Below are 26,071 nucleotides of genomic sequence, written 5' to 3' on the forward strand. Positions count from 1 at the left end.
CTCAAGTTCTTCTTACTGGAAATAAGACTCAAATTGGAGTTTTGTTCCAACTGGCCTTGCTCTTGGAAGGAAGTGTGAGAAATGGAGGCAAGTTCTTCCTCTTTACATCCACCAAGAGAAAGCGGGGGGTGACATTGCTGTGCCTCCCATGAGCATGGCTCATCTGAGTGTGTTGCCTGTGTTTCATCCACAGAATGTCTGCACCAAGTGCGGAGTGGAGACCAACAACCGCCTGCATTCTGTGTGGCTCTGCAAAATCTGCATTGAGCAGAGGGAGGTGAGTGCCCTGGTCCCATCTGGTGCCTAGATCACCCTCCTTTCTTGGCCAGCTTAAGAGGTGCCTTAGGAGATTGGTATGAAAGGAGCCAGCTCAGCAGTGAACATTGACAGAACAACCTCACACTATTTGTAGGAATTTCTTTTCTCCTCCTCTGCTTCTGTGACTTTTTTTCTTCCTTCCCATCCTTTCTTCTTCCCTCTCTGTTCATTGCCCTCTGGCCTCTGTTCTTTCTTTGACCCCATTTCTCTGAGTCTTATGAGTCTTATGAGTCTTCCTCTCCCAACATCTTTCCTTTCTGTCTCTCTATTCCATTTCTTATTTCCATTTTTTTCTTTCCTCATACTCTCCTCTTGTTTGAGCTCTTTTCTTCCTCTAATCCTTATGCTTTTTTCTCCCTTTTCCTCATTTTGTTGTTTCTCATATCTTCACACGCTTTTTCCGGCAATTTCTCTTTACTTTGTCCCTCTTTCTTTCTCCCATGGCATCCTTCTCTTCCCCAGTTCTGCTTCTTACTTATCTTACCCCAATTAAGTCCTTTCTTCTTCTTCCAATTTCTTCATCCCCCACCCACTGCTGCAGAGTCCTGCCTTTGAGACCATGTTTCAATAACCATGTTCTCCTCAGTATCTGTCAGGGGCCTGGCAGGAAAGCATTGGCACACTTCAGTAGGTTAATCAAGGACTTGATGAAGGTGTTATTGACAAAGGTCCAGGCAGAGCTAAGAGGAATCAGCAAGGGTTGACGAGTCACCCTAGCACCAGCAAAAACAGGGTTGCTGTTTCCCCTCCTAAGACTGAAGAGATAGAGGAGGGAGTGGTTACCAGACTGGAAGATAGGTGTAGCCTAACAGGAATGCAGTCACTGCCCAACTAGTGGTGGGTTGTGGGGAGCCAAGGAAATAAATACCATAGTCCCACCCTCCTCTTAACTACAAACTCTTTATTTGTCTGGAGAACTCTTCAGCAATCCAAGCTTTCAAGAGGCTTTGTTGTAATCCCTGGTGCTCTCCTTGACCAAATAAACCTGAAGACAGAAGTCAAAGTTTATTTCATGGAGTCCAGTTAGTGCAGTACATACTGGTCAGCCTCCTGGGGCACAGAGCAGGGTGGAGAATGAATCTGACTGGGCAATGGAAGATGTTTCACACACCATCCTAGGTGTGCTGCTCTATCCTGACCCACAGGGCCAGGAGAAAGGCCAGAGGTCTTGGGGAAGTTGTAGGTAGATCACCCTGTTTACAACAACCAGTGTAGTGGAGAGCATGCCACATTTAAGAGATGGAAGACTTGGAGTTGAGCCCTTGTTTTTCCATTCTCTGGCTGTGTACTGTTGGACCCATCCTTAAGATTTTGGATATTCCATTTTCTCCATCCAAACTCCACTTTCTTCCTTTTTTTTTTTCTTTTTCTTGTTTTTGAGACGGAGTCTCGCTCTGTCGCCCAGGCTGGAGTGCAGTGGCCGGATCTCAGCTCACTGCAAGCTCCTCCTCCCAGGTTCATGCCATTCTCCTGCCTCAGCCTCCTGAGTAGCTGGGACTACAGGCGCCCGCCACCTCACCCGGCTATATTTTTGTATCTTTTAGTAGAGACAGGGTTTCACTGTGTTAGCCAGGATGGTCTCAATCTCCTGACCTCGTGATCCACCAGTCTTGGCCGCCCAAAGTGCTGGGATTACAGGCTTGAGCCACCGCGCCCGGCCCCCAAACTCCACTTTCTCCATGGGTAAACTCAAGCCCTTTCTACTGAGTGTTCAGAGTGGATGGACTGAATAAGTATGAATTGTGCAGGGCTCTGTAGTAGTAAGAAAATTGTGCTGGCTATTGTGTCAGGGCGCTTTGGACGAGGAGGAAAGATAAAAATGGGCACTCATGAAGGTAAGAGCAACAGTGCTTGGTTGCCACATCTTCAATCCCTGTCTCTCCTCCCCAGGTGTGGAAGCGTTCTGGAGCATGGTTCTTCAAAGGCTTCCCCAAACAGGTCCTCCCACAGCCTATGCCTATAAAGAAGACCAAGCCCCAGCAGCCTGTCAGTGAGCCTGCTGCCCCTGAACAGCCTGCTCCTGAGCCCAAGCACCCGGCCCGGGCTCCAGCTCGAGGTAGGACAAAGCAGGTGCTTCTTTCAGGACCAAGGACAGATCTTAGCCAACTGGTCTACCTGAGGGATGGCCTGACATCATGTCTGTGTTTCCATCCAGTTGTTGGATGGTCAGCTTCTGGACTTGGTTCTAGGACTTCTATATCTCCTTCATAGTTCACCATAAACTCTTATCAAGAGGGTAGCACAAGGAATTCTCCAGCAATGCCAAGCTGCCCAGAGGCTTCGCTGTCATCCCTGGTGGAATTTCTAGTGTACAAGAGGTAGAAATTAAAATTAGGAACTGAGAGAGACTCTCACCACCAAGATCACACTGGAGCCTGGGAGAATACTTGGCTTGCTGAGAAGGCCTTCCTGGACCCTAATATTTCTCCTACTATCCATAAGCAAGTCTGACTTGGACTAATTAAAAGTGAAAGATAAATAGAAGGAAATCAGGAAAAGAAAAATTACTGCTACCAAATTGCTACTATTGACATGATCACTATTATCCAAGTATTATGATTAATTATTAAAGTGATTAAGAGGGAGAAGCAAAACAGTAAAAATTTTAAAAAACAACCATAGTAAAACTACATTTTAGTTGGACTAGACCACTAGGACTGACCAGATAAAGCCCTTGCGATAATTTCAATTGACACTAAGTGATAAAATCTGGACTAAATGACAATTCCAGATTGAGTGCAGGCAGTGCTTCTGAAAGGAAGGGTATAGTTGAAGGTTTCAAATATTGAAGTGTCCATCTGCATTTTTCGTAAGATAACTTATCAAAGTACTTAGCACAATGCCTGCCACCTAAAAGGCATTCAACAAATGTTTTCTTCCTGACAAGGCATGAGCAATTTCTACTCCTTGCAGAGAATCACCAAATTGTCAACATATATTGCATTCCTGAGGAGTCCCCAGTTTTCACCACTAAAAGATTCCTTCTTCCTAGTTCTTCTAGGCTGAGAAGGTTGTATAGCATAATTATTCTTTATAAAGCCTGTGTATGCTCGTATGTGTTTATGCATGCAAAAAAAAAAAGTGAAATTGTAAACAGGAGCTAGATCAAAGGGGAAGTTGGGAGGAAGACTTTTAATTTTTGAAACATATTCTTGGGCAATAGTCAATGAACCCCTTTGTAGGCTTCTTAAGTTCTGGTTTTCCAGACACCAGAAAACCAATAATCCTCATAATTTGTGTTTTCTTTATCCAGGTGACAGTGAAGATAGAAGGGGCCCAGGTCAGAAGACAGGTGGGTTCTGCTGACTCTGTTTTGTCATTTGAGACAGGAATTGGCCTAATTCCCTCGATGCCCTTTCTCCATTCAATTCATGCTCTTCTTTCCAGGCCCTGACCCGGCCTCTGCTCCCGGGCGAGGAAGCTATGGGCCTCCCGTGCGCAGGGCCTCCGAGGCACGAATGGGCTCATCTAGCCGGGATTCAGAGAGCTGGGACCACAGCGGAGGTGCTGGAGACTCCAGCCGGAGCCCAGCAGGTGAGCAAGATGGGCAAATCCAGAGACAGTTCTCTGGATAGGGAGACTCAAAAAGAATGAGGGGGAATGTGTTTTTATTCATTTACTTAGGCAGCACTTACTGAGTACCTACTGTGTGCCATGTTCTATTCTAGATACTGGTTCTAGTCTACGGTAGAGGAAAGACAGGATTCAGAAACAATTCTGGCTCTAGACATCCATAATTTTGGTTAGATCCTTTTCTTGATGTAATAGTATATGTCAGAAAACATGATTTTTTTTGTCCCCGCCTCAAAAAAAAAAAAAAAAAAAAAACAAAAAAAAAACAAAACAAAAAACCTGGGGGAAAAATGCCCCTAGGCTTTGAACAAAGTAAGGATGCTTCCCTCTCAAAGATCTCTCCAAGTCTACCCTTGGCAATGGCCTCTGCTGTCTGGGCATATGGCATAGGTCAGCACGGCCAGGATGTCACTGACAGGCGCTCGTATTGGGTACCTCACATTTCTGGCCTCACTCATGGTGGGTTTATTTGGCAAGAGTGCCCATTGGTGGGAGTCACTGAGCACAGAACTTTGAAGGAAATGTCTACCATAGTGGAACATCTTTGTTCCATAGCTCCTTGTCTGAGACCTCAAAGCAGCTTCATTTCTTTTGCAGGAAGGGGCTGCGTCTGGGTCTAAGTCAGATTGGCTGAATATTTAGGTCCCATGTTGACGTCTGGTCTTCTCTTCCTGAATTGTGTGTTTGGAGCTTAGCACTTCACTTCCTCTTATTGGCAACAGAGCTGGGCACATACCTTGTGCTTCATCATCTACCCAGACCTCCCCCAACAATGAACCTATGGTTTAGATGAACAGAGAAAGGAATTTCTCAGATCCTCAACATTACGAAATATATATAGAATGTTTACTATGTGCCAAATGCCATCTCAAGTTCTTTTACATATATTGTCTCATTTAATGTTTGCCACAACTCGAAAATCCACATGAGACTTCTGTTATTCACATTTTACAGAATGGAAAAACTGAGCCTCAGAGAGGTGAAGCCACTTGCCCTAGGTCACACAGCTGATAACTGGTTAGAATGAGAATTAATTCCATATATGTCCAAAATCAAAGCCTGTACTTTTTCTTTTCTCTTCCAGAGGTTAAATTTCTTTTGGTGATGCCTTTTAAAATTATTTTTTGATTGTTGTAAAATATATATAACATAAAATCTACCATTTTAATCATTTTCATGTGTACAATTCAGTGGTGTAAAGTACATTCACATGGTTCACAGCCATGCCACTATGCATCTGCAGAACTTTTTTGTCATTACAAACTGAAACTTTGTATCCATTAAATAATGATTCCACACTCCTCTCTCTGCCCAGCCCCTGGTAACCACTATTCTTGATTCTGTATCTATGGTTTTAACTACTCTAGGTACTGCGTATCAGTAGAATCATACATAATTTGTCCTTTCATGACTGGCTTATTTCACCTAGCATAATGTCTTCAAGGTTCATCTATGTTGTAGCATGTGTCAGAATTTCTTTCCTTTTTAACCCATTTATGCTGGAGGTTGCAATTTTTTTTGTAAAAAATCAGACCTTGACGGCGACTTTGAGTAGTAGGATATAAATAACTCCTACAAGTTTAGCGTTCCAATCATGGAACACTGGGCATAAATTAAGAATACACAATATTCTATTGTGTATTTATATAGTATACAGATAGACACACATAATATAGTATACATATATACAATAGAATATATAGAAACACAGTATATATAATATATAATATAATATAATATACAACATATAGTATATGTTGTATATTATATACATATAGTGTATATACATACAGTACATATACTATATATAGTGGTGTATATGTATATACATGTATATATACATATACATAGTGTGTGTGTATATATACATATATTATATATACTATATTTTGTTTATCCATTCACCCATCAATGGAAGTTTGGGTTGTTTCAACCTTTTAGCTGTTGTAAATGATGTCATTGTGTGCCTGACATACAAATACCTGTTGCATTCCATTCTTTTGAGTATATACCTAGAAGTGAAGTTGCTGGATCATATGGTAATTCTGTGTTTAATTTTTTGAGGAACCACCATACCATTTTCCATGGCGGCTGAGACATTTTTAGATTCCCACCAACAATGCACAACAGTTCTCATTTCTTCATGTCCTCATCAATATCTGTTGTTCTCTGGGTTTTGTTTTTCTTTTCAATAATAGTCATCCCAATGGGTGTGAAGTGGCATCTCCTTGTGGTTTTGACTTGCATTTCCCTCGTGATTAGTGATGTTGAGCATCTTTTCATGTGCTTTTGGACATTTGTTATTTGCCTTGGAGAGACAGCTATTCAAGTCCTTTGAACACATTTTAAATTGGATAGTTTGGCTTTTGTTGTTGAGTCATAGAAGTTCTTTATGTATTCTGGATATTAATATCTTATCAGATATATAATTTACACATTTTTCTCTTATTTCATGGGTTGTTTTTTCACTCTTTTATAGTGTCATTTGATGCACACAAAATTTTATTTTGATGAAGCACGGTTTATCTTTTTTTTTCTTTTCTTGCCTATGTTTTTAGTGTCGTATCTAAGAAATCATTGCCTAATCTAAGATCCTGAAGAAGTTCCTTTATGTTTTCTTTGAAGAGTTTTATAGTTTTAGCCCTTATGTTTGGGTCTTTGATCCATTTCGAGTTAATTTCTGCATATCAAATCCTGCTTTTAGCGTCAATATTATTTTGTCTTCTGAAGACAAAGACGGTCATAGGACATTTCTGAACTGGATTTGAATCCCCTGTCCCTCAGGAGTCAATGTAAATGTTCCCCCGGTCTAGCTTCTAGCATGCACCTGCTCCACCTTGAGCTGGGTTAGCTGCTACCTTCTCTGAACTCCCAGGGTAGTGAGACGCAGCCCTAATGCAGGACTTACCACTGTCTAAAGCATTATAGCCTGAATCTCTTTCCCTCATAATACCAGGGACATGTCTCTCTCCATTAATTTATTATGTTTCCAAATATTTGGAGCATCTACCATAATTTTATCTCTTTCCCATCATTTTCCAGCCTATACTAAGATTCCTAGTTGATTATAGGCTCTCAAGTGCTTCCATATTTGAATTAATAATCATAATAGCAACTTAAACTTATTGAGCATCTACTCTCTGCCACGTATGTGATTAAACCCTTTGCATGAGCCATATTGATCCAATCAACAACTCTTTTTGGATAGGTACTATTGTAGTCGTCTTCACATAATAGATGCAGCAAAGAGAGGCTAAAACAATCTCAAGCTCACATAAAAGTAATAGCAGGGCTGGTGTTTAACCCAGGCAGTTCACGTGCAGAGCCAATGCTCCTAGCTGGTCTGTTATAAGTTCCACTTGAGGGACTGAGAGCAGCTCAGTAAAACAAATTATCAGTAAAACTCTCTTGTTCCAGGGCTTAATCCTGGAATCTCAGGGTCCTCCCTCACACACAGTGTGGAAATCCCTTCAGAGGATTCTGAAAGGGGTTTGATCACCCACATACGCTCTGTAAGGGGGGACTCCTTTCCTCTTGGAGTAGCTTATTCTATTGTTGATGGACTTCAGGTGTCATTTATACATTCAACAAGATCTGAGATAGACTTGGACAGAAGTCCTACCTTAGGGGCTTCCTGGTTATGTGACCTTGGGCATATTTAACCCCCACTACCTCAACTGCAAAGTGGGAAACACAATACCATGCATGGCATTGAGTTGTGAAGCTTCCATGAGGTGATGGTTCAGGTACCCCATGAGGGGTGCATTTGAAGAACTCAATGACTGTTGGCTATTGTTGCCTCATAAACTCATCATTTCAGTGTCTGTCTCCTTCCTGTGACTGGGCTGTGCACTCCTGGAGGGTATAAGATGGTGTTTTGTCCATCTTAGCCCAGGGATTGGCACTTGGTAGATACCCAATGGATGCTTGTTGAATGAATGAATGAATGAGTGAATGAATGAACGAACAAATGAACGAGGCCTCAAATGAACAAACAAATGGCAGTGCTAATGTAGGAACCTGGGACAGGACTTGGTGACTCATAAGCTCCCAGGTAGAGGTGGTAAAGCACCCTCTGTTATGTGTATTCAAGCATCCATCCAGCCAAAAGTGCTGGATTCAGGAAAGACGGCATCTAGCCCCGTGAAGTAAGAGAAGGCAGGGCTTTCTTCCCAGAACATCACACCTTCTGGGTACCAGAAGCTGCTGCACGCATTATTCCATTCAGTCCTTCTCTGGGAAGCAACAGCATGTGAGGGTCTCTGGCACAGACTCCAGAGACCAACTGCCAGCATTCAAACCCTGGCTCTGCACTAACCAGCCAAGAGACATTAGATGAGCTCAGTAACTTCTCTGCGCCTCAGTTTCCCCATCTGTAAAATGGAGACAATAAGGCCCCATCCCATAAGGTTATTAGTGGTTATTAGTGTAGAAATTAAAGAAGTTCTTATATGTAAAGTTCCTGGCATATGGCAAGCACTAAATAAATGTTAATTCATTACTATTATGAGTTAAGTGGAACTGTTGCCTCCATGGGGCATCTAAGGTTCAGAGAGAGTGAGTGACCAGCCCAAGGTCACACAGCCCATATAGGAAACAGCAGGAAGGCAAAGCCAAGTCCATATGAAGATAGAGACACATTCTTTCAATAATAATAAAATAGTCTCACCACCTGACATGTGTCGAGTCTTTAGTACATGCCAAGTACTGTTCTGAGCATTGCCTGTTTGTATCATTGTATCTTCCCCACAGCTCTATCAGCTAAGTGATTATCTCCATATACCAGGTGAGGAAACTGAGGCCAGAGAGGACAGGTCACTTGAGCAAGGTCACACAAGTGGAAGGAGGATTATAGAACCTGTGCTTTTTAACATCTGTGCTGCTGCTGGGACTCACCAGAGTCTGAGGATTGAGAGGAAAGAACACACCGAAGGCAGAAGAGTCAGAAAGAGCTGAGCGAGTGAGGAGCTGCCTCCAGCGAAAGTCCAAGGGCCTCACCCCACACCAGCTGAGCAGTCCCAAGCTACTTTCTGCTGTGTGTGTGTGTGTGACACACAATGGCTGTTTTCTCTTTTTTCCTCTGCAGGTTTGAGACGGGCCAACTCAGTCCAGGCCTCCAGACCTGCCCCAGGCTCAGTGCAGAGCCCAACACCACCTCAGCCTGGGCAGCCAGGTACCTGCCACTCGCCTGCTAGCACCTGCCCAGGCTGTCACTGGGCTGTGACCCCTATACCAGCTTGCAGAGCATGCTGGGTTTTCTGCAAAGCTGCAGCCACAACTAAATCCCATGCTCTTCTAACACCCTTAGAACGAGTAATCCCCTGGGTCAAGAAGCTGGGCGGGGAGCAGGAGGAGGAGGCGGAGAGCATCTTACCCACCCAGTGCAGAAAGTGATGGCCTCATTCGCCAGTGTTTCCCACATCAAAAACCAACACCCCCATTTCACAGAGGAGCAAGTCAAGGCTCAGGAAGTTCCCACAGCACTGGGGCTTGGATCCAGGCCTTTCTAAATCCAAAAGCTCCCCTCCCGGTGGGACTGTTCCTGCAGCCTCGGGTACCTTTCTGCCTTCGGGGCTGTGTCCACCCCTGTGAAATGAAAAGAAAAAGGTGAACCCCCAAATGATGCCACCCCCTCTGCTGCATCTCTCTTTCTCTCTTCTCTCTGCTCAGGGACCCCAGGAGGCAGCAGAACGGGTCCTGGGCCAGCAGGACGCTTTCCAGATCAGAAGCCAGGCGAGTATCTGCTTCCTCCCATACCTGCCCAAGTGGCCACCTCTCCCCTACCTCCCTGAGAGAGAGCAGGCAGCTGCAGAACTTGACTCAGCCTGTACCCTGAGACCTGTTGGATGAGATCTGAACAAGCCGCCGAGTCTAAAACTCTAGATAGTCCGTACTAAGATTAGCTAGATAGAAATGCCAACATGTATAGTTTAGAGCATAGACTACCTGGGTTCAAATCCCTGCCCCTTCACTTCCTGGCTGTGTGACTTTGGGCAAGTTACTTAGCTTCCCTGAGCCTCAGTTTCCTTATTTATAAAATGGGAATAATACTAGGACTTACCTCACAGAATTGTTGGGGGGTTTAAACAAACGAATACGTAGAAAACCTTGGTGGGTTGCCTGGAATATACTAAGCCCACACTGAGCGACAGTGATTACTGTTAACATATATCATCGATATGCATCGCCATCATATGTATCAGTCATAGCTACAAGACACTTTTTTCTTTCTCAGGCACCAGGCACTGTTTTAAGTGCTGCACTTATGTTCGTTCATTAAAAAAAAATACTATTATTTGAGGAGCTTCAGATATTGTAATTTCCATTTTACAGATAAAGAAACTGAGGCTCAGAGACACTAAGTAATTTGCTGCAGGTCACACGGCCAAGATTCAAACCCAGGCTGTCTGGGCTCCAGAGTCCACACCATTGATTTGTACCCCCACGAGGTCTGTTTTGCCTGCATCTGAATCAGCCTGAGGGGCTTATTGTCAAACACAGATCCCAAGGCCCCACTGCATATGTCCGCCGATTCTGGCTGGAGCCGGGAATCCGCATCTTTGGAAAATGTCCCTAGGTGCTGCTGTTATGAAACAGGGACTCAGCTGCATGTTTCCTGTCCTTATCTCCCTGCAGAGGTGGCTCCGAGCGACCCCGGGACGGCTGCCCCACCCCGAGAGGAGAGAACAGGGGGAGTTGGGGGCTACCCAGCCGTTGGAGCCAGAGAGGACCGGATGAGCCACCCCTCCGGGCCCTATTCCCAGGCATCTGCAGCTGCCCCCCAGCCTGCCGCAGCCCGCCAGCCGCCGCCCCCAGAAGAGGAGGAGGAGGAAGCCAACAGCTACGATTCGGATGAAGCAAGTAGGTGGTGCCTAAGGGAGAGGTATGTTGGAAAAATCACGTCAGAAGCCAAGCCCAGAAAAACAGGAATGGCTCAGGGACAGCCCTGTCTATCCCCAGACCCCTAAGATGCCAGACCTAATAAACATATTCACCAAGTGATAGAAGTGCAGATTTGTGTTTCTAAATTCACAAAATATCAGCTTCCTAAAGATTAAGTGCTACATGTATTTTTTATTGTGGTGAAATACAAATAACATCAATGGTACCATTTAAATCATTTTAAAGACCTCAATCGGTGGCATTAACTATATTCTCGATGTTCAGTCTACTAGTTCCTCAAGATGTTAAACACAGAATTATTATATAACTCAGTAGTTTTGGTCCTAGGTGTGAATGCATATTTTAACAGTTTTTAAAACTCTTTAATGTGTATCTTCTGAAAGTAATTTATTAATCATTATTTCAAATTTACTGGGCATTTTCTTTTGCATCCTTTTAAAATGCCTACAGTGTACTTATCCCAACCAGGCCCCAAGTCCCAGGGATGCACACAGACGCACACACACACACACACACACACACCAGTAACATTTCCCCTCAACACCCCCACCCCCACCCGGTGTGCCTGGGGCAGCCTTTGTGAGCTGGAGGGAGGCAGAACTGGCAAGTGTCTGCATCCAATATATGTTGGTAGGTAGGGACATTACTAGTTGTTTCTGATCAAGTGGAAAAACTGGATCCACACAGAAGGACCAGATCAAAGGCTGTGACCAGCAACATGGCCTTGACCTGCCATGTCATTTCTCCTCACTGTAAGATGAAAAGCACAGCACCACCTCCCCCTGGGCTAAGGGACAGATAAACCGAGATACCTTCTGGGAAGGTGCTTCATAAAATGGAAATCGTTATTACATAAGCCTAAACACACACGAGGAATTGTTATTATGCGTTATGGACATCAGAGGTAATAAAAGCCAACACGTGTTGGGCACTCGTTTTGTGCTGGGCACTATTCTGAGTGTACTCTGCGCATTTGCCCATTTAATCTTCCCTACGAGCCTGGGCATAGTTGCTTTTATGACTCCCATTTTACAGATTGAGAGATAAGGCTCTGAGAGGTTGAGGGACTTGTCCAAGCACATCCAGTCAGTGCAAGGAGGGGCTGGTGGCCAATCACGCAGCTGTAGCAGATCAGAGGCCAGGCCTGCATAGAAGATCAGCTGTCCCCCTTCGTGCCCTGTGCTCTCCCATGGGTCATGGGTCTGTGGTCTCAGGAAAAAGAAGTGAGAGGAGTCCACCCACCTTGTCAGCCACAGGCTGGTTCTGCTCTGAAAATGCCGTGTCTATGCACCCTTCTGCTTTCCCTCATCCTGGTCTTTCCCTGGAAAACTGGCTACTGCTCCTTCCATCAGCCTTAAATGTCCCCAACCCACCAAGCATACATGAGTCCTCCCAGCCTCATGTCCGTCCCTGTTTTTAACGTATCCCGGTAGTTTATTACAAACCTGTCTCCATACCCTGTACTCTTCACACACTCACTCATCTCTATATTTGACAAGGGTTTATTGAGCATGTACTAAGTGCCTCAAACTGTTCTAGATGCTGGGGATATCATGGGAAAATAAAAAGATAGACATGCCAGCTATTCTCCTGAAGCTTACATTCAAGTGAAGAGAGACAGTTAACATACCAATGAATGCATTTCGAGTGGAGACAGAGCACCATAAAGGAAATAAAATACATTGAGTGACTACGATGGTAGCTACTTTAGAGAGTGATCAAGGAGGGCTTCTCTGAGAAGGTGACCTTTAAGCTGAGAAAGCCATGTAAGGATCTAGAGGGAGAGCATTCCAGGCAGAGGGAACAGCAAATGCTGAGACTCATTTATTCCTTCAGCAAATAAGTGAGCACCTACGACTATGGGCCGTGTGTTGAACATAGCAGTCAACAAGATAATCCCAACTATTGCCCTCATGGGGTTCTCAATCTATCAGGACAGAAAGGTATTACCTAGGCAAGTGCACAGATGATGAAATGATCACAGATGTCCTGAGCGCTCTAAGGTAGTGCAGGGTCTACCAAGATGAGGTACTCACAGCAAAAACTGAGTTTTCCTCTCTTCTGTAGTCTCAATTCATAGCCCAGCCTGGGCACACAGTAAGTGCTCAGGAAATGTTTGCTGAGTGACTGAATGTTCGTTATCTTGGTTCCTGTCTCTGCCCCCTTCAGCCACGCTGGGTGCCCTGGAATTCAGCCTTCTCTACGACCAGGACAACAGCTCCCTGCAGTGCACCATCATTAAGGCCAAGGTGGGTGATGGGGACCAAGCAGGGGACCTCTCAGGATGCTCTGGCATGGCTAGGAGACTCAGATGGGGATGGGTAACCAGGCCTGTCTCCTGTTGTTTGTCTATCGATGATAGTGACGGTGATGAGAAGAGTCACAGTAATTAGGCGAATTCCTTTCTGGGAGGCCTTCCTCCTCCAGGGATGGTCCCAGAGGGGTTTCACTTATCTGCAGCCACTTCCTGGGAGTACATGCAGCCAGGCTTCAAGGGCAGAGTCGGCCTCTATCTGCCTGGGCCAGCAGTGTCTCTGGAGGGGATGGTGGAGGTTCTGCCCGGGAGGAGATGACAGCCTGGCTCGACAGCTGACATATCCATGGAACGGCCTCATCTCTGTGTCTGCCTGAGGCCCCTTTCTGCTGAAGCGGCTGTCACACTGGAGCAGCAGTCGAGACACAGGGACACTAAAATGGGCTTCCAAGGGGGCGGGACAGCCTTGCTGCAGGCTCCAGAGGAGTGAGCTGACTTGATTCCAGACCCCAGGGGAAAAAGCTGGGTGAAGTCAGTGCAAACCCCAGAAAGTAATTGACTAGGATTGCACCCCTCCCCTGCAAAGCCCCAAGCCTGGGCCACACAGAAAAACAAGCAGGGGCTCAGGAACCAGGCTTCTTGGGTTCAGATACCAGCCCTGACCATTCCTAGCTGTGTGACTTGGGGGAAGTGACTTAACCCCTCTGTGTCTCAGTGTGCCTATTTGTAAATCAGGGATAATAGTAGTGTCTCTCCCATAAGGATAGTAGTGGGCACATGTTCCAGTTTTTCCAGGACAGTTCCCTTCTGTGCCTGTTGCCTTGCCATAATAATTAAGTGCTTCCTTTTTCACTCTTAAAATGTCTCAATTTGAATGATAAATGAGGTACAAAATGCTTAACATAACTCCTAGACCAACACATTACTTTGCCCAAGTCACTTCTTTATTGAGTACCGATTATGTATCAGCATTTATTGGACACCTGTTATGTAGCAGCATTTATTGGGCACCTATAATATATCGGCATTTATTGGGCACCAAGTATGCATCAGCATTTATTGGACACCTATTTATTGTCACTATGGCAAACACTTAGATGCACTTAACACTGCCCCTCCACCCCTGCCAATAACGCAGTGAAGTAAGTGCATACATTATTTTGTTTCCTTTTCATAGAAACTTCTGAGGTAGGGATTCTTAATAGCCCCATTGTACAGATGGGGAAACAGGTCTAGGAAGTTAAAGCCTGAGGTCACACAGCTGATAAGGGATGGAGCTGATCTTTACAGCAAGATCTCATTTAATCCTCTAAGAGCCCCATGAAGCAGGAGTTGCTGCCAGCCCCATTGAACAAGTGGGGAAACAAGATCCAAGATCACTGGACACAATACAGTTGACCTTGAACAATGTGGGAGTTCAGTTAATCCCTGTGCAGCTGAAAATCTATGGTATAACTTTTGATTCCCTAAAAACTTAACTACTACTAGCCTACTGTTGCCTGGAAGCCTTTCTGACAACATAAACAATCAGTGAACACATCTTTTGTATACTTTAGGTATTATGTACTATATTCTTACAATAAAGTAAGCTAGCAGAAAGAAAATTCAACATTGATTGAGAACATCCTAAGGAAGAGAAAATGTATTTACTATTCATTAAGTGGAAGGGGATCACCATGAAGGTCTTCATCCTCATGGTCTTCATGTTAGTAGGCTGAGGAGGACGAGGAAGAGGAGGGGTTGGTCTTGCTGTCTCAGGGGTGGCAGAGGTGGAAGAAAATTGTCATGTAAGTGGACCCACACAGTTCACACCCGTGTTGTTCATGGTCAATTGTGCATGGTATAAGTGCTGTGCAGTGGGATGACAGGACCCCAGAGGTGCGACATCTGCCTGATCTGAACGTAGAGGATGGACAGAGTATGTCTAAGCCCCAGGAATTTGGAGATTGCTCATTTTAACAAATCAACTTAATTCCTACCTACCCCAAACTTCCTTATAGTATCTCATCTGAGCCTCATCCCAGCCCTGATGGATGGAGACACTGAAGTTTCAGAAGATAATGCAGGGGTCAGGGCCAGAATGTAGGAGTCTCCTCCTTCCCCTGACCTTGCCTTTACTCTTCTGGGACATCTCCTCCCATCCTAGCAATAACAATCCAGCCTTGATCCAGTGTATATCATATGCTAGCACTTTGCAGGTGGAATTGCATTTAAATCTCACCACCTTATGAAGCAGGTACTATTCTCATCCCCATTTGACAGGTGGGGAAACTGAGGCTCAGATAGGTTAAGAAACTTGCCTAAGGTCACATAGCCAGGAAGTGACATGGCCAGGTTTGAAACCCTGTCTCCTGTCCCAGCACTCTTTCCATGATACTGCATTTCCCTTCTCTCTCTTTGGAGAAGGAAGCACACAGGGTGGACCAACAGGCAGGACAGATGCCAGGGGGCTATGCCCATTGCCGATGACAGCTGAGCACTGGGCCCTCCTGAGGCCCTCACACTATTGCCTCCTTCTTTTGCAGGGCCTGAAGCCCATGGATTCAAATGGCTTGGCTGATCCCTACGTTAAGCTGCACCTCCTGCCGGGAGCCAGCAAGGTACCATATGGCCTGGGCTTCTCTGCAAACCGGGTGCATGGGCCCTGGCAGATACCCAGGGTTCTCAGCTCAGAGCCTAAAATAGCCCTTATCTGCCCCAAATCCCCAACCCCACCTCATCCTGTGAGTAGCAAAGCCATTGCAGAGCAAGTAAAGTATGTTCCAGGGGTCATTCTCCCTTGGGCAGGGGCTCTGCCCATTTCTCCAACTCAGAAACCTGGGATCTGGCGAGCTGCCAATGCCAGAAGAGAAGCAGATGCCCTGATGATGCCCTTCATCTGCTCGAACACCTTCAGCAGCTCTCCCACTGCTGGGTCTGGCTCACCTCCCCCACACATTTTATACCCCCAACCACACACTCCTTATCTCTCAATAGAAATGAGCCACTCTCTCCACGTTTCAGGACTAAGCCCTTCAGAGAATATTCTCTGAAGCCCTGGCCCTCCCACCCTTCTCTCCCCTTCAGCTCACCGGCTGAGCATTGCTTTGCTCTGGGGTGAATTCTCCTCTCTGGGGATTGGCCCACCCAGAGTACATGGCTGGAAATGGAAGTGTGGCTGCCTGGGTTTTGTTTTGAGCTTTGTGTTAATTTGACATAGACGTCCTAAAGGCAAAGGTGACAGTACATCTGTCAAATGATCTTCAGAAAATGCCTGTTAAATACCCCTGCACGTACCAAATGCTCCATGAGACAAAAGAGGACACATGTACACACGTGCACACCGCCCCCCACCCTCAACACACACACACACACTTTGTCTCACACTTCTTTGGATCAAGGAAAGACAGTTCGTCACCTGGCCATGGTCAAATGATGAAGTGTTTGGCCCCTGCTCCTCCTCACTCCCCAGTGATGTTTGCTTCTCCTCTAGATGCCCTCCTTTACCCACTCCTAACAGCCAAAGCTGCTTTGCTGAAGAATCTAATGTGAATCATTTGCATGTTAGCATGAATGAGATTTGTCGCCAGCCCACCTCTTCTGGGCATAGTTGCATTTCTAGCCTTCTCTGTCTCAGAGTAAAATGAAAACTGTTGGCCCCTCTAAGGAATTTTAGGCATGAAGGGTACTATTTGGGGGGAACAGAGAGAGCCATCCCAATATCCCCTGCCTAAATGGGAATGGGTGACTCTCGTTTCTGACTCCCTGACCTATGAATGATTTCTTCTCAAAGGAAGATGTCTCTGCTTTCTTAAGGGAAAGTTCAAGGAGGAGGCTCAGTGCATGGAGGGAGAGGGGACCCAGTGTCAAGCATTGATCCATTTTTCTGTGGCCATGATCCTAGAGGATGTCCCCCACTCCCTGAGAACATGCATTTGGGAATAACTAAGCCCCTGGACACTCCTACGGGGAAAACCACCCACCCACCCCATGTCAGCCCAAACGATGGGGTTCCAGAACTGGCTCCCCACTGAGGTAGGTGTCTCTATCCATCTCTCTGGGGCTCTAGTCCAACAAGCTTCGTACAAAAACTCTGCGGAATACCCGGAACCCCGTCTGGAATGAGACCCTCGTCTATCACGGCATCACCGATGAGGACATGCAAAGGAAGACCCTCAGGTACCTGCCAGGCAGAGGGCAGAGAGGGAGGTGAAGGGGAGACTCAGGGTGGGCGGAACTGAGACTTGGGGTGAGACCCTCAGGCCCTCACTCTAAAAAGGTCTCTGCATAGTTTATTTTTTTCTTGCTTGTTTACTTTTACCAAAAAATGATATATATTTTTGGTAGAAATTTTGGAAAATACAGGTAAGTTGAAACTGTTCACTGTTAACATCTTGGTATCTGTTCATTCAGGGTGTGTGTGGGGGGTGGGTGCATGTGTGGGTGTGTATGTGAAAGTTTTTTCCTAATAAAATTGAGTGCTTATAAAAATGTTTATTACAATGGATCATCCCATTAATATATCTGTATCACTTAAGAATACATTGATACCATTTCATATTCTTCTACAATGTTGAATTATTAGGCTGGTGTGAAAGTAATTGCAGTTTTTGCCATTAGAAGTAATGGATATACATATATATGGAACTTGCCTTTTATTCTTAACAATATATCTTGGTGTTATAGCCGTGAAAAAACGTTTAAATCTACCTAATTTTTAACTGCCTCAGAATATTCTACAGAATTAATTTATCACAGATTTTTTAAAATGTCCTTATTCTTAAATATTACAGATGAATAGAAAAGTGTAGCATATACTAAAACAAACATCCATGAACCCACCCAATACTTGATCTGTTAAAAATCTTGCTATTTTGCTGTGTTTGCATCAGCTATCTTTTTAAAGAAATAAAGCACTCCTATGCAAGTTGAAGCTCCTTTTGTATATTCTATATCCCACCCTGTCCTGTCCTCTTCCTTCTCTCCCAAGAGCTAAACACCATCCTGAATTATTGGGGTATCATTCTCAAGTATGTCTTATACTTCATAATTATGTATCTATAAACAATGTACAGTATTATTTGGCATGTTTTAAATTTTTATGTAAATGTTTACCAGTTTATTTAGCCAATTCCCTACATGTGGGCATTTAAATTGTTTCCAGCTTTTCTCCACTACAAACAAAGTTGCAATGAGCAACTTCATTCTCCCTTGTGTACATATGAGTGTTTCCTTAGGACAGAAACCAAAGAGAATTATTACTGGATCATGGGATATGTGATTTTTTCAAAACAGTTTTGCCAGACATGCAAACTGCTTTCCAAATTGGCTGCAACATTATTCTAAGTAAATATTTTTGTTGCGGCATAACATTCATTTAGCATAATGCACATATAATAAGTGCACAGATTGATGAATTCTCACAATAGTGAACATACTGGGTTTAAGGAACGGAACATTCCTAGGCTGCAGAAGCCCCCCACTGTGGCCCCTTCCTATTGAATACTCCCCTGGGGTATTCAGTATCCTAACATCTAACAGAACAAGTTAATTTTGTCTGCTTTTGTACTTTATATAAATGAAATTGTATTGCGTTGCTCTTTTGTATCTATATTCTTTCATTTAACATTCTACCTGTGTATTCAGCTAAGTTGTGTGTAGTTGTAGATCGTTTTTGTTGCTATTTAGTATTTTATTGCATGAATATAACGCAGTTTTATTTATCCGGTTTACTGTTGATCTATTTGGGTGGTTTCTAGTTTGGGGCTATTACAAATAGTGCTGCTAGGAACATTCTAGTAGCTGTTTCTAGGTACACAGGTGCACTCATTTCCGTTGCATATATACCTAGAAGTGTAATGATTGAGCCATTAGATATGTGTATGTCCAGCTTTAGTAGTAACTTCCAGTTTTCCATAGTGGCTGTGCCAGTGTGCACTCCCTTCAGCCATGCATGGGAGTTCCAGTTGCTTCACAGCCTCATCAACACTTTTTCATTTTGGCCTTTCTGGTAGGTGTGCACTGGTGTTACGTTGTGGTTTCAGATTTCCCTAATGACTAAGTACAACACTTTCTCTAATGTACACTATTACATTTGATGGTTATTTCATAATTTTCTTAAGCAGTTCCTCTATTGTACAGTATTTGTTATTTCTGCTTTCTTCATAGTTACGAACAATATTGTGACAAACATCTTTGTAGTTAAATATATTTCTAAGTTTTTTGTAGGTACATAGTAGGCGTATATATTAATATTCATGAGGTATATAGGATAATTTGATACAGGCATACAATGTGTAATAATCGCATTTCATGAGTTTTTTAAATGGGTTAAAATAAACGGGTTTTTAATCGCCTCAAGCATTTATCCCTGTGTTATAAACAATTGAATTATACTCTTTTCACTATTTTTAAATGTACAATTAAATTATTGACTATAGTCACCCGGTTGTGCTATCAAATACTAGATCTCATTTATTCTTTCTGTTTTTTGGACCATTGTAGTTAAATATTTTTGTACTTGCCTTATTATATATTTGAGGTAAATTCCTATAAGTGGTGTGACAGGGTCAAAAGCAGTGATTATTCTCTTATGTCTTTGGAGATGCATTGCCCTGAAGAAGGATGATATTGTTTACGCCCCAACCAGTTCAGTAGAGACGAGTTTCTTCTCCAGTGTTATACAGTGCAGGACTCAGCTACGAGGGTGTTTGGGCCCTCCAGGACTTTGAACATTTGTTCAACTAATGTTGGTGGTCAAGGAGTGTGGTACCTTTACAGTCCCTTCCTGTCCCCCAAGAATGCCTCCCATGCCACTGGAGGACAATAAATCCTTTCCTCTCTTAGTATATGTCAGGATAAATTATCATGCCATGACTGGTCCTTTTCGTCTCCTATGGCAGCAGTTCCCAATCTTTCCGGCACCAGGGAACAGTTTTGTTGAAGACAGTTTTTCCATGGACTGGGGTAGGGAGAAGGAAGGTTACAGGATGAAACTGTTCCACCTTGGATCATCCGGCATTAGATTCTCATAAGGAGCGTGCAAACTAGATCCCTCACATGTGCAGTGAACAATAGGGTTTATGCTTCTATAAGAATCTAGTGCTGCCACTGATCTGACAGGAGGCGGAGCTGAAGCGGTAGTGCTTGCCCACCTCTGCTCACGTCCTCCTTTGCAGCCGGGTTTCTAACAGGCCACAGACTGGTACTGGTCTGTGGCCTGGGAGTTGGAGATTCTTGTCCTAAGGGACATTTCTTATGACCTGCCCATTTTGTGCCACTATTACTCAATGCTGTGTAAGGTAGATAACAAAAGACAATCTATTACTATAGGACTCAGGGAGACCTGGATTCAAACCCTGGTACCACCTCTTATTAGGGAAAAGTTATTTAATCTTTCTGGGCCCCAGTATCTTCTCTAAATGGTAAATGTAGTTGTTTTGAAAGAGGAAAAATTAAATGAGAAAAGTTCCTAGCCTGGCTTTGCAAAAGAGGATGCTCAAATGGCCATAAAGTATATGAAAATGGGCTCAAATTTTTAGTCATCAGAGAAATGTAAATTAAAACTACAGTGACATACTATGACCTATCCAGAAAGGCTAAAATTAGAGACTAACATAATTGAAGTCAAAGGGAATAAAGAGTGACCAGAACCTCTATAAACTGCTGGTAGGGACATAATTGGTGGAACCGCCTTGGAAAACTGTTTTGAAGTTTCTACTGAAGCTAAACTTATGCCTAGTCCATGGCCAGCAACCCTACTCCTGGGAAAATACTCAATAGAAATATGTACATGTATATACCAAAAGACATGAACATAAATATTCCATAGCAGCATTATTCATAATAACTCAAAACTAGAAACAACCTGTATCAACAGCAGAATTATTATGGTATATTTACACAGTGGAATACTATGCAGTGATAAAAAAGATAAGTTTTCCTGTGCATGGATGCATCTCACAGACATTATCTTGAGCAAGAGAAGCCAACATAAAAGAGTCTATATCATTCCATTTATATGAAGGTCAAAAACCAGACAAATGACTTCATGTGGCCAGAGGCAAGAGAGTGGCTATCTTTGAGAAAGGCAGTGACTAGAAAGGATCCTGAGGGTCTTTCAGTCTCTGGAATGTTTTATATCTTGACCTGTGTGGGAATTACATGGGTATATGCATATGCAAGAATTCATCAAGCTGTAAACTAAATTTATGTGCTTTACTGCATGTCAGTTATACTGCAATAAAGAAGAAATTAAAGGTACTTGGCCCAGTAATAAATAAATAGGAAATCATATTATTTCCATGTACATCACACATTCCTTACCAGCATCAGCTGCGGCTCTTGGCACACAGCAGGATCTCAATATTTGTTCCTGTTTCTCTCTCTACCCCTTGTGTTGGTGGCAGGATCTCTGTCTGTGATGAGGACAAATTTGGCCACAATGAATTTATTGGTGAGACCAGATTCTCCCTCAAGAAACTGAAGCCCAACCAGAGGAAGAATTTCAACATCTGCCTGGAGCGAGTGATTCCTGTGAGTGACTTTACCCTGAGGATCTGATGGGAGGAGGGGAGACTGGAGGAGCTGCCTTCCTCTGGGTCTGAATTGGGGGAAATAGATCCACAGGGTATTGGGTAGCAGAGGCACTGCAGCAGGTCTGCAGAGGAGAGTCAAGATTCCAGCTCACAACCTCAGGCTGCATTCTCTCTCTGCCTTTCACAAACCCTGTGTCAGCATCACTTTGAACATGAGTTTTTCTTGGCCAAACTGGATGGACAACATGATAGGGGCATTGTGGGATTCCTGGGTTCAGAGCCAGCTCTGCCACTTGCTGCTCTATGGCCTTGGCCAGGGGGCTGAACCACTCTAAGCCTCGGTGTTCTTGTCTGTAATGTGGGTGTTATAACAGTACCTGCCTCTTGGGAGGGTTGTGTTTTAAAAAATAACATAATTGAACTAGAACTTAGTGCATAGTAAGCACTCATAAATTAACAGTTGTTAGTGTAGGAAATAATGCTGCCTCACCCACCTCTCAGTCATGAAGTCAGAAAGCACCATGTAGATAAATAGGAGGCAGCATAGCCTAGAGTTTAAGAGTATGGGCTCTGCAGCCAGACTCTCGGGTGTGAATTCTGGCTCTGCCACTTAGGATGTAACCTGAGGCAAATTATTTAATTTCTCTGGGCCTCAGATGTCTCATCTGTAAAATGGGATACTGTGGTGCTAACCTCATAGGATCTTTTAAGGATTGAATGTGACGATACATATGAAGTATTAGAATTGTCATTGTTGTCAGATGTAATTCTTGCTCTTTGAGGAAAATAACAGGGATCAAAATGAGGTTCTGCAATGGGGTTGCACCTCAGAATTAACCGGGGGATTTTAAAACCAGAGCTTTACAAACTAAGATTTGTGGGGGTCCCCCATGGGGATTCTGTTTTAGTGGGGTAGGGTAGGACTCAACAATCTATATTTTTAGACATAATTCAGGCTGCCTTGCCTTAAGTGTGGGCCAACTTGGGCCCGGAGAGGGTAGCAAGTCTCCAAAGTCTCTGGGCACTGGCTAGAGCCCCGCTCTCCTACAACACCAGCACCCCTGGTCTCTCTGAGCAGCCTGCCTGCTCTCCACAGGGAAGCTATGGGGTGCAGGAGGGGAAATCCTGCAGCATCTTCTCACCAGATGGCCAGCCTGAGGATGGAGTATCTGCATGCCATGCCATAGTTTTATAACTCAGGCAAAGGAACAAGACTCAACAAGGAAAATTGCAAGGAAGGATTTCTACTGAATTCCAGGCTCAACTTAAAGACATCCCTAGGAGCGAGGCATTTCTTCTGGGCTTTTGCCTGGTGACAGCTGGGTCTTAAGGATTCTCTTCTTTCTCCAACTCCATGAGTCCAGTTGACCAGGACAATGGCCAGGCCCTTGCCTGGGTCATCAGCCTTTGGGTTTGCCCGTCTTGCTATGGTGGACGCAGCTAGCCCTAGAAACATGAAGGTGCAGGACAGCCAGAGGGCTGCAGCAGCCGCAAAACACTACTGATCATCTTCTTTTGCTCTTTGACATTAAACCTTAATGCTTGCACCACCATCTTCCCCCATTATATCCCACTGAGGGCTCCTCCCCTCTGGACCTCAGGTTTCCTCCTCTTCAAAGTGGGGAGGTTGGATTTAACCAATGGTTTTCTAACTCTGTTTCCCAGAACCTTAGAGTTCAGCAAAAGGGCCCCAGGGGCCATGAAGGGGAAAAGCACCTGGTGGGTCAGACCCCAAGACCCCTGAGCCACTTCAACCAGAGAAAATGAAATCCTTTCTGTTTGTGTGTGGAGAGCTCTGATACTTACTGGCTATGTAACCTTGCATAAGGGGCTTAACTACTTGGACCCTCAGGATCCTCATTTGTAAAATTGGAATTGTAACAGAACCTATATCATAGGTTGTTATACATTCACATAGCTTGCCATATGACTGTGTTTTATAAATTTCAGCCAAAAGGGAGAACACAGGAGGGCCACAGTAGCTTAAGAACCCACTTCCATGGCTCTGGATGCTAATAGAAGTGTGAGGGGTTTCTGGTCCTTCTTGTGCAGGAAGATGAGCTCTATAGACAATGTTATCTTTTATTTGTTTTCTTCTTTTCAGATGAAACGTGCTGGGACCACCGGGTCAGCCCGAGGCATGGCCCTTTATGAGGAGGAGGTGAGCACTGAGCAGGAATTGAAGCCACAGTCAGGGTCTGTGCTGGGCTGGGCTAGCATCTTCCTCTTCTCTCCCTCCCTGGCCCCTTCCTCACCCATTCTCTTGCAACCACCCTGGAGTTGATTTGCTTTGAGAGAGACCCTTTGCCCAAGTTGTTTGAGCATGAGACAAGGGACATCCTCTCCACACCTAAGCCTCTGAGGAGGGGGCAACCCCTTTCTCTCATACCTAGAATACCCACCAGGTTTTTGGCCTTGTTGTCAGATGCTCTGTAGACAATTCTACTGACTAGAGCAATGGCCCACTCCTTTCTTGGAGTGGGTGCATTCTTTGAGCTGTGTGCCTGGTAGAAACCGAACTAAGCCTTCATGCTGTCTGCCTGGGTCCCTCATATGACTCCAGGGACTGCCCTCTAAGAAGACTGGTTGCGTTAAGGGAGTCTGAGATCAGAGGCAAGAATGTGTCTGGGGCCAGGGTCAAGGGTCAGTCCTGGGTTAGAGCCAAAGCCAATCAGTGACCAGGAGCAAGTTTAATCTGTGCTCACAGTCAGAGTTCATCCATGTCTAAGTCAAAGTGAAGCCATTGGTCCCCATGTGCCTGAGACTGGTCCCCCACTTTCACCTTTGGCTCCTCCTTGGAGGCTAGGCCATCTGCTGTCCTTGGTGCTGGCTCCCTAGAGCTGGTGGAGCTCCGCCTGCCCTTCATAGGTTCTTTCCTAATGCTCGCCATTCACATTGCCTGGCCCCTCCCCTCCAAGGCCCACACTGTCTTTTCCCCCAATGCAGCAGGTGGAGCGTGTTGGTGACCTCGAGGAGCGTGGCAAGATCCTGGTCTCTCTCATGTACAGCACCCAGCAGGGAGGCCTCATTGTGGGTATCATACGCTGTGTGCACCTGGCTGCCATGGACGCTAATGGCTACTCAGACCCATTTGTCAAGCTGTAAGTCAATGCCTTGGGGCTACAGGTGGGCCCCGAAGGAGTCCTAGATCCTTGGAAGAGGAGAACCAGAGAGTTTCCCCAGGATTGTTGTACATTGAGACCCAAAGAGGGCAAGGAACCTGCCCAAGGTCACAGTGAAACAAATGCCTAGAACTGGCAAGTGTGTGGGTCTGGAGTCTCAGGCAGTCAAACTAGTGTGTCACTTGCCCACATGCAAAGTTTTGTGACTCTGTCCTCTCGAGGGCCTGCTGATGGCTCTACAACGATGCTGATTAGCTGTCGTAGCCCCATTTGTAGCTCCCAGGAGTTGGCCGCACACCCCTCACACTGCTCAGATGTCCACCCCCAAAGAGGCCATCTGGCGTTTTCCAGTTTCATTCTGGAAATGCTCAGAAAAAAAAAAAATGCCTTCGATCTGGGGTCTATTCCAGTAATCTCAATCACAGAGAATAAAAAGACTCTGTTATCTGTGTTAGTCCAGATCCTCTGAGAAGAAGATGCCAAAATAGGATTAAGCAGACAAGGGGCTTATCAGGGGAAATGCTCATTCCAAGAAGACTGGGGGGAGCCAGGGGAGAAAGGGAGAGATGTTAGACTACAATGCAAGTCTGACCTGATGAGGGGAATAGGTAGGGAAGTTGGAGAGAAGTATTCCAGATACAAGTTCAATAAGGCCACCAGGGAGTCCTCAAGCCAAAACTGGCCATCAGACATGTCCTGTGTCTCATAGGAGTGGCCCGACTTTAGCATCCCTGCCAGGCCCAGTCATTGACTGGGAGCATGGCGTTGGCACAAATATGTCATGGACTTCCAAGGACTGCACCCAGGGTCTTGGTCAGTTACGCTTCCTGTAGCTGGAGGTCTGCCAAGTGCAATCTCAGAGCCACCGCTGTGTCCGCCATCAGGCCCAACTCATCTCTGCCAGTTGCTGGCTGTGGACTCTAAGCAAGTTACTTAGCTTCTCACTCAGTTTCTTCATTGGTAAAACAGAGACAAGAGTTCCACTTATCTCCAAGAGTGGGCTCAGGGCTCAAATGAGATAGCACAAAGGAAGCAACCAGAATTGAGCCTGGTACAGAAATGTTTAGCACCTCAGTAGAATTCTGCTGGCCTTGGGGCAGCAACATATATGTTTCTGTGGATATGGATCTCCATGGAGCATGGAGTCTCCAGTATGCTTTAGCCATGTGACCTGGGGCTCATGGCTTAACATCTCTAGGCCTCAATGTGCTCATCTGCAAAATGGACGGAGTAATACTGTGTATTAGTTCAGGTCCTCCAAGAAGGAAACACCAAGAGAAGATAAGCTGTACAAGAGATTTGTTGGGGAAATGCCTGTAGAGGAGATAAGGAGGAATCCAGAGGGGAGCCATAGAGACCACAGATCTTGCTGCAGGTGTGATCCC

General features: G+C 44.9%; 1 protein-coding gene across 6 annotated transcripts in view; it reads left to right on the forward strand.

Moving 5' to 3' along the window:
• The window catches only part of RPH3A (rabphilin 3A), a 192,206-nt gene that overhangs the window by 156,476 nt on the left and 9,659 nt on the right, over positions 1 to 26,071 (forward strand). For all 6 annotated transcript variants that reach the window (XM_031650782.1, XM_017946222.3, XM_017946221.3 and 3 more), the window contains exons 7-19: positions 194 to 277; positions 2,209 to 2,374; positions 3,572 to 3,610; positions 3,706 to 3,852; positions 8,978 to 9,064; positions 9,562 to 9,624; positions 10,528 to 10,752; positions 12,964 to 13,043; positions 15,574 to 15,648; positions 17,097 to 17,206; positions 21,436 to 21,562; positions 23,669 to 23,725; positions 24,511 to 24,665. In XM_031650782.1, coding sequence (XP_031506642.1) covers positions 194 to 277; positions 2,209 to 2,374; positions 3,572 to 3,610; positions 3,706 to 3,852; positions 8,978 to 9,064; positions 9,562 to 9,624; positions 10,528 to 10,752; positions 12,964 to 13,043; positions 15,574 to 15,648; positions 17,097 to 17,206; positions 21,436 to 21,562; positions 23,669 to 23,725; positions 24,511 to 24,665 — 1,415 coding nt within the window. The remainder of the gene's footprint in view (positions 1 to 193; positions 278 to 2,208; positions 2,375 to 3,571; positions 3,611 to 3,705; positions 3,853 to 8,977; positions 9,065 to 9,561; positions 9,625 to 10,527; positions 10,753 to 12,963; positions 13,044 to 15,573; positions 15,649 to 17,096; positions 17,207 to 21,435; positions 21,563 to 23,668; positions 23,726 to 24,510; positions 24,666 to 26,071) is intronic.

The sequence above is a fragment of the Papio anubis genome, chromosome 9 (genome assembly GCF_008728515.1).
Source record: "Papio anubis isolate 15944 chromosome 9, Panubis1.0, whole genome shotgun sequence".
Taxonomy (NCBI): domain Eukaryota; kingdom Metazoa; phylum Chordata; class Mammalia; order Primates; family Cercopithecidae; genus Papio; species Papio anubis.